At 42.6% G+C, this 12,302-nt stretch overlaps 1 protein-coding gene across 8 annotated transcripts in view; it reads right to left on the bottom strand.

Moving 5' to 3' along the window:
* Window positions 1-12,302, bottom strand: part of PAX2 (paired box 2) — a 100,398-nt gene that overhangs the window by 15,897 nt on the left and 72,199 nt on the right. For all 8 annotated transcript variants that reach the window (XM_051619381.1, XM_051619377.1, XM_051619380.1 and 5 more), the window contains one exon: window positions 11,987-12,113. In XM_051619381.1, the coding sequence (XP_051475341.1) occupies window positions 11,987-12,113 (127 nt within the window). The remainder of the gene's footprint in view (window positions 1-11,986; window positions 12,114-12,302) is intronic.

Here is a 12,302-nt window from a genome sequence, read left to right as displayed (position 1 = left end):
AAGCAGTCACTATTGACTCTGGTTGTTCCTAGTTTATGGTGTTGCCAGACAGATACCTTGACAAAGAGATATAATGGAGGAGAGGAAATGTGGGGGACTTGTAAAAGGTCTCATTTTGAACACCCAAAAGAGAAATATTGATGATGTGATCAGATCTGATCCAAATCATCTAGCAAACCATCCACCCTCAGGTAAACAAATTAAAGCCAATAAATGAAACCCATCTCTCTGCTGTGATGGCAAGTGTTGCCAATGGCCTATGAAATAAGTTAGTTCTGGTGGTTCTGATTTATACAGAGAAATATAAATGTGGCATATAATTAGGTCATAAATCTGAGTTCATTAATGTAGAACTGGCTTAATTAACTCTAGGCACCTTATTGTGAAGCTGCAATGCTCACCTAGACAATAAAGGGCTGGGCAGTTTCTAGCTGTGAATGCTGTTTATCCTGAGGCATTTGTTTCCTAAAGGTTTGCTACCTTGAAAAAATGATAGTTTGCCATCTGTGTTCTCCTCCAAGTACCTCTAACCTGGATGAGCATCAAAGGTCTCTTATCACTGAGACTCCTTTGTGGCAAAGACATATGCTCATGGATCAGTTGATTGTGAAGGATCAGTCTTGGCCAAAAGGTGTTCGGTTTCTCTTTATTTACTTATGTGAAGTCTCTGATATGCTAAGTGAGGACTGTAATTTCTCCTGCCTTTTTGCTATAGGAAGCTCTGTTTGGCAAGGACCTTTTGTGGAGGATATAGGGAACAGAAGCTGGATATCTGATTCTTTTTGCACAGTTAATTAGTCACTAGTGTAGGCAGTGAATCAGCGCCCAGCTTCTGATTTTTAAACTGTATCCTACCCTACACTCATACCAGTGAGCCTTCATGTACCAGTGCCAGTCTCTGTTGTAGATAGAGAACCTCAAAAGCTATTTTTCTCCTGCATCAGTTGTCATCAGGTGGCAAGGAGTTCACAGAATTACCTTCAGGCTAGACAGGCAGAGTCACCACCAGCAGTCTGGGAGTGCTGAAGCGTTTGTCCAGATAATGGTGATCCTAGGTAATTTGGATTAATAGATCTATCTGCAGGCAGAGGGCCAAAACTTCCTCCGGCTTTTAGGGGCTGCGAGTTGAAGTGATATTTTTCAAGAAAGCCAAATAAACTAGGGAAGTTTTGGTCCTGGGCATTCCCTGGGCTCCTTTTTGCAGCTGTCTGTACTATGAAAGAGAAGGCAGGTGTGGGGATCTGCTGGGGAGGAAGGCAGAGAAGAAGATAGATACAGGAAGCGTGGGTGGGCAGAAGCAAGAGGTGCTATGGGCAGAGGTTAATCCTGTTTGCACAGCCCCCAGGCATGTTAGGTTTCCTAGCCCCTCCCCTGCTTTATTTCTCTTTTAAAGCATGGAATTTTCAGCTATAATCCTTCCTAAACCACAGCATTTTTCAGGTGCTCTGTGTAAGTGAAACCATAATCTCTGGTAAAACAGACCACTTAAACTGCCGTAGTATTAGGCCAATCTGATGCAGCCCCTGGATTTCCGCTCTGCCCAGCCACCGCAGAGAGGATTTCAGCCTGAAAGACTGTCTAAAGCCCTTGCAATAGGAACAGCAGTGCCAGGCCTTGCCTTGCAAAGCTGAGAAGGGTTAAGGGACCAGGAGCTATTTGTCCCAGTGTTGTGAGGCTGTTAAAGGCCCTGTCAGACTCACAGCAGAGATGAACCCAGCCCTCTCTTGAACACATCAAGGCTTATGAAGAAAAATTCCTCACACCTTCCAGAGGAAGCACCACTTACTCAGTGCAGGGGGATAAAGAAGTCAACGGTAACATGGCAAGAGACGGGGACACAATAATGCCAAACACTCTTCTCTCCAAGAGTAGGGGAGAGGAGGCAAGGATAAGGTCAGACAGCAAATGATTGCACAACAAAAATGCAGACTTTTATGTGTCTATTTATCTATCAGTCTATCATTCCCTCTACGCTCTGCCACTGCACAGGCATAACTTATATCCCATGTATCTTTACTGGTGGATGGCTTTTACCAGTTTTTACTCCTTTGTTGTCCAACTCTCCCCTGACTAAAAGCACCTGAATTCTGTCTCCGATATAACTCCTGCCACTGCTATGCTGGAATAATTGCCCCAGCAGTGAATAATAGCTCCAAAGTGTGTCAGTGTAGACAAGATCAATTGATTGATCGATCTGTCCAGCTGTGAATGGCACAGTCCCATTTTTCATTTTAACCACCTAAAATTTCAGCTGTGCCTTTTTTGTTTTCACTTCTGATTTTCTCCACTCACTAATTCTTTTGTATTTGTGATGGAGAACTTGCCCCTTCCTATCCCAAGTCCTGCTAATTCCAGCAAGCTGTGGAGCAATGCCATACTGGCTTGCCTGTGTCTTAGGGGCTGTGCCTCTATAATGCTGCACCTGGGAGCCCCAAGGTATCTGCCAGTGTTTCATTCCTAAGGCTGGAATACCGACCTGTAATCAAGTAAGAAGCAGAATGAGTTTGCAACCCCATGAAGTGGCAGAAATCTATCCCTGTTCTAGGCCGCTTCCTCTTCTAAATGGCATACAATATCCTTGTTTATAAGCAACAAAAAATACCACCCAGTGTCATGGTGGGGGAAATCTGAAAGGGTCAAGTAGGGTGGGGATATAGCTGGAGACGTAGCAGAGGACTACATATTTTCTGCATCTCCTGCACCTCTCTGACTGTAATTGCTGAGTTATGGCTGTTTTTCTTCCTTTCTAGCCCTCTCCTCTATTATTGTGGCAGAGAGCTGGAACTGGTGATCTCTGGCCTAAATTCCCGCTGCGAATGAGGGGATTTTGGCCAGACAAGGTGAGAGGAAGATTCACAGCTTTGGGTTCCTATAGAGACTCATCTCAGCTTTTATTGTGCTCTCTGCTGCCAAAGGGAAGAGATGCAGGGGAGTTTGCAGGACTAGATAAGCTGCTTGTTTTTCATTGCTAGCTTCCTGAAGGATAAGTGACCTGCATCCACTGCTCCTTTTCAGTAAGTGAAGAATATCAAGATGGCACATCCCTGCATAAGGGGTAGCTTGTACACACCCACTTAATAACACTGCTTACCATCTTGACAATGTGTAGTGCTCTTCAGCTTTTCCTGGGGTCTCTATCAAATGTTTCTGTGACACCAGTGCCTCACTCTTAAGAACACATATTGTTACAGCATCCCTTAGGGATCACCATTTTATCTGTGAGGAACTGAGCCCAGAGAAAATGTATACATGTTCATGTAGGAACCCTGTGTCAAAGCTGAGGTTTATCTCAGGTGTTTTGAATCCTATGCTTGTACCCACCATTGAAACATCTCTTTCTGTTTTTGTGTTCTCCATTCCTTAGAAAGATTTCATTGTGGCAAACAGAATGGGCCTGGGTCCTCTGCATTTATAAACTGGTGAGCTTACACTGAAGCCAGTGGAATCACAGCTCTTTATCCCATGTGAGAATCCTGCCTCAGAAATTCTGTAAGTCATGCAAAGGACCAAACTGGACCAACACAGCATACATTTTACTTTTGCTTTCTGTTGTGTTAGAAGAACCACCACTGAAGATTAAGTTCATTGTAATTTTTTTATCCTCCTCTGTGATCGTAACAGACCTTTGCTAGAGCAACTGAAAAGTATGCAAAGACTAATCTGCTTCTCATTGTACCTTTCTTGTCTTCTCTTTGTATTCCTGCTGACTGGAGGAACATGAGCCTTGCATGTTCAGATTTATGCTCATGTTCAGGTAGCAAGTTCTTAGCCAAATTTACTTGTGGGTTGTTGAAATACATGTCTTAAGAAACAACCTGGGATTGCTTTCCCTTGAGAGTCAAAACTATTGTGACATCACTGATGTTAAGTTCTGAAATCCATTTGCCCCATTTTTTTATAAAACTGAATTTTATAAACCTAGATTTTATATCTGCTTTAATTAACTTTCCAAGTAAACTGATCTATCAACTTCTTATGTTACTTTGGAGAGAGTAAATTTTATACTCTTCATTCAGAGTAAAACATGGAGCTTCCAGTAGACCCATGATCTGGACTTACTCTTTGAAGTTGTTAGTGTTAGCCACTTGAGAACTCCACTGAAGTGAGCTTCTTGTGACTGCAAGTACAATTGTTTGCAGATGGAGCTGATGAAGGAAGATGTGCTTTAAAGTCTTGGGGGAAAAAAAAGATGTGCAGCTTGTGCACTGAGCACACAGAGGAGTTCAGTGGCATTCATATTGGCCCTTGTCTTAAGTCCCAGCCAATCAGGTTGGGCAATCACTTCCTGCCTTAAAGTGTAGTATATGCTTATTTCTTGGTGGGTTGGGACTTGATTGTTATCTCTTAAACAAAATGCTTTTGAAACATGTGCTGGGAAATGTATTTAGAACACATTAGTTTTTCACACAGTCCTCATTATAGGTGTCTCCAAGTTTTTATCACAATGACCTGCTGGAGAGCAGTGCAGGGGAAAGGGACCTGGGGGTCCTGGTGGACAGGAGGATGACCATGAGCCAGCAATGTGCCTTTGTAGCCAAGAAGGCCAATGGCATCCTGGGGTGTATTAGAAAGGTTGTGGTTAGTAGGTCAAGAGAGGTTCTCCTCCCCCTCTATTTTGCCTTGGTGAGGCCGCATCTGGAATATTGTGTCCAGTTCTGGGGCCCTCAGTTCAAGAAGGACAGGGAACTGCTTGAAAGGCTCCTGTGTAGAGCCACAAAGATGATGGAGTGGAACATCTCCCTGATGAGGAAAGGCTGAGGGAGCTGGGTCTCTTTAGCTTGGAGGAGACTGAGGGGTGACCTCATCAATGTTTACAAATACGTTAAGGGTGAGTGTCTGGAGGACAGAGCCAGGCTTTTTTCAGTGATGTCCAGTGACAGGACAAGGGGCAATGGGTGCAAACTGGAACATACGAGGTTCCATGTAAACATAGGGAAAACCTTTTTCACTCTGAGGGTGATAGAGCCCTGGAACAGGCTGCCCAGAGAGGTTGTGGTGTCTCCTCCTCTGGAGACATTCAAAACCCACCTGGACACGTTCTTGTGTGACCTACTCTAGGGGATCCTGATCTGGCAGGGGGGTTGGACTAGATGATCTTTCGAGGACCCTTCCAGCCCTTACCATTCTGTGATATTCTACTGAACATAGGATAGATCTTCCTGGGTAGCCCACAGCAATCCTGAACCTACAAAGAACGGCCAAAGATTGCTGTAAGATCTCAAAGACTGCAGTGGGCAATTTCAGTTGTACAAGCAGCCGAGCTGGTTAAAACCAGTACAACTGATGAAGATCAGAAGTTATTAACATCTGCTGACAGGTGTTGCTTAGCTGAGATATAAAGCACTCTTTGCTTTCAGTGGGTAAATCTACATCAGAAAGATTTTCATCACAGCCATACTTATTGTATTCTTCGTTTAGCCTAAGAAGAAAAGGCAAAAACTGAATTGTTGGGAAGACAATATAACTGTCTGGCAGCATAAAGTGTGGCAGCCTGTAATGCTGTCTCCTTGCTGAGGGAAATCAGACTGGGAATGCCAATTTACTGGTACTGTCATTACATGACATTATTGTCATTCACTGCTATTGTTCACTTAAATGCTAATTTTAAAAAGGTGGGGACATCTTTTTTTTCAGGTCCATCCATTTTGGGGTTGCTCACTTCACTATGCCTTTCAAGCCCATGAGGTGCCTTTTTCAACATCACAAAGTTATTGTCAGTGAAACTTCCACTGGATGCATAGAAATACATTATGTGATTCCTTTTCCCCCTGCTATTCCTGCCAGTTCCAGGGATTATTCATCTGATCATTTACCACCCTCAGCCATTTGGTCCTGGAGAAGAGTAGTAACACCTTTTGCCTTTCCAAATTCCTTGACTAGATAAGAAGATACTATCTCTTCTTAGGGATGGGAAACAGTTGATGAAATTTGGAGGTCCTGTGGGCTTCTACTTTTGCCAGTTCCTCATCTTAAACAGAGGAAGGGAGGCTTGCTCACAGAAAATACCTTCTTTGTTCTGATGAGGCAGGACAGTAACAACCTTGTAGCAGCCACATGAATGACTATCATGTCCCATTTTCAGGGCATTGGGGCATCCAGAGATGTGCCCAGCAGGCTGCTTGACTGCTGGTGCCTGCAGCCATGATGCTGTGGCTGCAACATTTGCTGCCACCAAAACCAATCTGGGGTCCCTAGCCGTTTGTTGAAGAGGTTCTTGTAATTCAGCTAAGTCAAGCCCTGACCAGGGCCATTGCTTGTTGGTGTCAGAGGCTAAAGTGGATTGGAAGAAGACAGGAAATTTTCACCAGTGCAAACAAGGAAAAGCAGAAGGAAATGCTCCCCCCTCTCAGCATGCCTACACAAGTACAACTGAATGTAATGGTCAGTTTTAATCATGATTCAAAACAGCAAGCTGGATTGACTTATTTTACATTTACCCTATGAGGATGTTTTCTAAAAGGTTGAATTGTATGGGTGGCAACAAATATTTTGACAAATTAAAAATTTACACTAAATGTGGTCATTTCAATTTTTGCTAAGTAGATCAACTGCATCTGTGCACATTTATTTAAGCAATTATGTTGTTTAATCTAATTTGTCTTTACATATTATTATATGAGAAAATAGTGAACGATGAGTCTATATTGCTATTTTATTAGATTATTAACTTTTTACTTGTGATCTGTGTCAAGTTATATTTGGATAGACATTAGAATTAAATTAAAACAGTATTTGTAATTATTCATGCTAATTAAATAAAATGACCACAAGTTCCCTGACTTCCTAAATATACTAGAACAGAAAAAGCAAGCTTTTCTAAGCAGGTTTTGCATTAAAAATGATTTATTAAACAAAGGAAAGGATATATATAAAAGGAGGAAATTGAGCTGATTTTAGAACTAATAGATCTCATCCTTTCACACCAAACTTAATTCACTCAATGACAGAGGAAAACAAATGTTCTTGCTTTTTCAAATCCTAGCTTGTTTCTTAGTTTTGAATGACCTGGTTATTGAACTGAACAAAATTCTCTTCAGTCCACTCACTAAGCTGAAAGGGAGGAAATAATATCTTCTCATCTTTCAGGAGGCTAAAGTTCTTGAGAGATTGTTTATAATTTCAGGAAAAATTTTGATCTAGGTGTCTAGTCAGTGATTTCTGCATGCTTAGTATAATAACTTTCTTGACAACTTTCATAGAAATCAGATGCTGTTTAAGTACATAGCAAGTAGTCTTATATATCTGTAACTCTACAATTTTTTTACATACATTCATGTCTGAACTAAAAAAAAAATCTTAGACTGAAAAAAAAAATCTGACCCTATGCCAGAGAGGGGAGGTCTGGAGGAAAGTGAGATTGATGCTGTTTGTGGTTTTTTGGTGCCTTTGTTTGACACATCATGTGTTGTCATTAGGACTTTTCACCCTGGATGACACTTCTTCCGTTAAGGAAAAATTCATTTCCCAGAGAGAAGGAAACATTTTCTACATAGAACATATTAGCTATTTTGTTGGGTGATTATGATTATAAAAGTTACTTATTCCTGTTGATAGGTGCTAGCCACAGCACAGAAGCATTCAGAAACCTCCTCACAGGAAGAGAAGGGGACACAAACTCCCATTTCAGTCAATGGTGGAAGTTGCTGAAGTGTTTTTCTTGGCCTTGTCTTTTACCTTTACTTTTTTTTGTAGATCTCACTGATGGTAGTGGGCTGACAAACAAGGTCTATTCAGATATAACTGCCTGGATTCAATTAAGGGAAGTTTTTCTTTACCTTTAATGTAATTTTACGATCTATTTAGTACTTTAGTAGTCTTTTAATAAGCAAGTTTCAAATCTTACATGAAAAATCCATTGTGTTTTATTTCCCATAGTGCTGCCTCTCTGTTCAGTAACTTCTGAGCTAGATAATTGAGTTGGAAAGGACTCTTCTCCCCAACTATTAACCCAAGTCCCCAGAACTCAGAAACTGGTTTGGAGATACCTTACTTCTTTAATGCATGCCTGTTCCAAAAGACATGACTTCTGATCGAGCTTAAAGAAGGATCTTAACTTTTTTTCTCAAGGGATGCAAAGCTTCTGTGAACAACCTTGTGCTTTTAAAGTACTCTTTTTGCTAGTACAAAAGTGGTTTTCCTCCACTGATCTTTCGGACATTAACTACTGAGTACCTTTCAAACTCAAAGATCTATGGAAACTACTGAATAAAAGAAAGCTATTGAGGTTTCCAGTGTTTACTTAGCCCTATACAGACTTATATTAATCTCCCTAGGCTGTCTGCCTTCAGTAGAAAAAAAAAAAAAACAAAAAACAACAAGTAGAAATTCTCTGAATGACAGAATTCTGGTCTTGATGTTCAACATGTTCTCACCTTATCTTGGTATGTTCAAGCTTGGATCTTTGCTCCTAGGAAATCTGATTGGTATCCAAAGATACTGTCCAAGACACTGTCATGTATCTATGCCACTCTAGCTATGATGTCCATGCAACATCAAAGCAAGATACAGCTGATCTACTGGCCTGTGTGTGAATGATAGGGTGAGGTGGTATTCTCAGGCAGCTCTTAACAGCTTTCTCTCTCTGTTACTTCACAACAGAGTTGAGAATTCCTACATTATCAGTTCTATATGAAGGACATTAGAAGCATGTTTCACCACGTAGTGCCCAGCTAGCCCCTACCTGTCAGCTTGTTCATGAAAATTCCTTGCAGATACTTAACTGGGAGAAATAAGGCTGACCTGTCTACTCTATTGTAAGCAAATGGTTTTGTTTACTTGCTTTGGACCATCTAGAATGTGTTGGATAGAATAATTGTCTGAAAGGGAGCTTTGATATTCGCAGTACTAGGCAAAGGCTGTGCTGTATGGACCTGTGATGCTAAGCTGTGTATTTGAAGCCCAAGACTTTGGGAAAGGCCTTCTGCACTTTGGGGAGGTGGCTGACTGTTTTGCAGCATTCTAGCTCTTCAATTTGCAGAAGCTTACAGACAGCTAAAGGGACTTCAGTAACAACTGTACATAACTATCTCACTACATTTCAAGATTGTAGGTAGTTACATATTGTTAGTGGTTTGATGTTTTTTGGAGGGTTGTCATCTCCGAATGGTGTGAGCTGAGAGAGCTTGCTGAGAAAAGCTAGTAATAGCCAGATAGAGGAGAAGGACTTTCTCTGAAGTCTTCAGAAAGAGCAAGAATCCAGTGCCAGATAACTTTGGTTTCGGAAGAGCTAATGATACTTTTTTCTCTCTGGGAAGACTGAGCTGGGGAGATGTTCTTCAAGACTGAAGCTAAATCTTCTGTCTTGAAGTGACTGCACAATGTGTTTGCACCCTGCATGGATAGATTTGTTTCACATTTGTTTCAGATATCACCTGGGTTCACAGATTGTCCTGGGACAAGAGCAAAGAGGCGTTTAAAGATGGCACTATAGCAGCAAAACAGGCAGCCAGCAGTTCAGTACTTGCTGTTACTCCAATATCCCCTCTTGGGAGAGGGATCCCAGTGATACCAAATAAATCTGCCTGCTCCCAGCCTCTTCCAAAATTTCCTAGCTGGGGTAGATGAGGAGGCAGCACTGAGTTCCTCACCTCTCTGGTCCTTCCTGAAAGGGTTGCCAAGCTCCATAGCAAACATGTAATGAATCATTCATCTTTAATAGATTATGCAAATTGAGAACATCAGATCAATGAAGATCAATAATTGCAACCATTTAATTGCCAGCAAAAACATTTTAAGAATGAGCATTATCTGAAGTCCTTTCTTGGGTAATGGCACCATTAATCCAAACATTGGATCCTGGCCTAAGTGTAGAGGAAAAATTCTCCACCCCTTTTCCCCTGCTGCCCTTCAGGGTGTTAAGGGTTTTTTTTTCCCTTTTCATTTCCAGTTTCTGAGTTTCCCCATCATTACCACCAGTGAACATCTCCCAACACTAATAGTTCTGCTTCTGTTACTCTGCACTGATTGAAATGTCGCATACAGATTGAGATGTTAGTGTTAAGTTGCCACCTGGGAGTGTCAAGCTGGGTCTGAAATGAACTTTTCTCACTCTTGGATCCAGATGGATCAGATGAGGATGTTCTCGAGCTAAGCTGGGATTGTTGCAGGGAACAGAATGGGGATGGCACAAGGTTGGGGAGGACATGAAGATGATTTTCTGCCTCAGCCCACAGTCTCTTCAGTGAGGCCAAATCTGCCTCTTGATGTCCCTTTGCAAGAGACATGTCCACAGCTTATGCTGTGTCCCCAGCCTTTGGGAATTCTGCTCTTCTATTAACAAGCTGGAATGCACCACCTTCACTTAGGCCGAAGGTCTAAAATTAATTATTTTAATGGCCTCTTTGAATCTTAAATTCTGATTTTAGGCCGCTTGTGTTTACATCCAACTGTGGGGATCTGCCTTCCATGAAGAAAGGACAGTATTGCTCTCCCACTGGCTTTGCCCCCCAAACACAGGAAAGTTTTGCTGTAAAAGATGTAGATCTGCTAAATGGTAGATGGACACCAGCTTAGTTTTTTCTTGCAAATGCAAAGAAAGGTGGAAAAATTTTGACACAGCTGAGCCATTTTTTTTCTGGTTGGCTAAGAAACTGCATGGCTACAAGGATCCTGGATCAAGCCTGGTAGCGGTCACAGCCATTAAAAGAGTCTGGGGATGTCACTCTTACTAGATGCTCTATAAATATGCAATTTGCTTCCCCTTGGTTCTCCATGACATTTTGCAGACCTCACACCCAATCTCCTCTGTATTTGGGGTAATTGTTACTAATCCTACCCTGTCCCAAAATTCCTGGTAGCCAAAAGGCAAAATTTGCTGTTGCTCAGTGTTTGCTGAAGAAGCAAAGACTGTCTTCCCCAGCCATGAACTGCTTTGACCTCAGGGGCTATTAGCTGGGGCTTCTGCAACAAAAAGTTGAGATACAGATTCCAGTGCTCTTGATTCTGTGCCATCAGAGGCCAGCTTTCTGGCCAAGAGGCAACAGCTCCTTCTCTTGCTAACAGGACTTACACCTCTTTGACATGCTTTATTTCTCAACCTGGCAAGTTTTCTAGTGAGGCTACAGAAGCTATAGGGAAGGGGGGATATACCAAAACAGGAGCAAGTGACTCAGGCCTTGCCAGCTGCTTTAGCTACTCAGGAGGAGATGTGCAAATCTGTGGTAGCTGTATGAGCAGAGAGCAGTGGCAACTAAAGTCAGAATATCTCCTTATGGCTGTAGACATGCACAGGGCAGGCAGTCTAACACTAGCATCACGGTGTGCCCTGTGGACCCAGGACAACCCCGTGCTGCTCAGGTTCTGCATGTGCCACCAGCAAAGAAATTTCTGTGGAGCAGCTGCTGTAGAAATTGCCTCCTGCTTCTGTACATCTGCTTTCTCTCTGGTCTTGCACTTGCTCTCATTTCCTCCTGACCCAATCACACTTCAGTTTAATGTGCCCATTGGTGAGGGAAGGGGAGAGACCATGAACAAATTTCTTTTGCCAGCTGCTGTTAGAGACTCATGGGCTTAAGGAAGAGGGAGTTTAGCAGTTCAGCAGACCTCAGTATTTAGTTTGAAAATCCCCTTCCACGTGGGGGCTGAATAGAACTTCAATTATTATTTCTCCCCAAGAAAACCAAGTGCAGATCATGAGTAAGTCACAACCCTCTTGTTCTCAGACACAAAGGAAAAAATGACAGTGCGTATTTGGACATAGTTGTCCTCCAACATCCATCCCTAAGCCCCATCTGGGCATAAATATTCTTGATTCATGCCTGGGTTTGTCTGCCTTTGAGTCACACCTGGGCACCTCTAGGCGTACCCAAAACTGCCAATAGTCTTCATTGTCAAGCTTCTCTTGAGCCCTTACATCCTCCACAGTCTTTCTCTCTCTTTCCATGTTTGCCACAGAGGGATATCTTGCATTAGCAGAAAAAGCAGAAGCTAATGGTGATGAGGGAAATAAATAAAAAGCTTGGTTCTGCTGTTTGGTCAGGCAGCTTACCGGTCACCACAGGGTACGTCTGGGGTCCTGACACATTTGTCCCCAGGTCTGGGTTAGCAGAGGTGGATAGACTTGATTTGACTTCATCGAGACCAGGGGTCAGAGCTGGGAGGGAGTACTCATTACCCTGGGGAAGAGAGGAGAGAGACAGCTTGCTATTGATGTGCGGGGAGAAAGGGAAGGGTGTACAGATGGGAGGGAGGAAGAGGAGAGATGCAAACCCCTGCACAGATGGAAGAGGAGGAGGAGGAGGAAATGGAGAAGATGAAGTGACAAGAAGGTTGCGGGGGGGTTCCTAGGATGAGCTATCCCACTT

This window comes from Apus apus, chromosome 4 (genome assembly GCF_020740795.1).
Source record: "Apus apus isolate bApuApu2 chromosome 4, bApuApu2.pri.cur, whole genome shotgun sequence".
NCBI classification, from domain to species: Eukaryota; Metazoa; Chordata; class Aves; order Apodiformes; family Apodidae; genus Apus; species Apus apus.
Note: the sequence above shows the minus strand (reverse complement) of the source record. Positions and strands in the feature narration are given on the sequence as shown.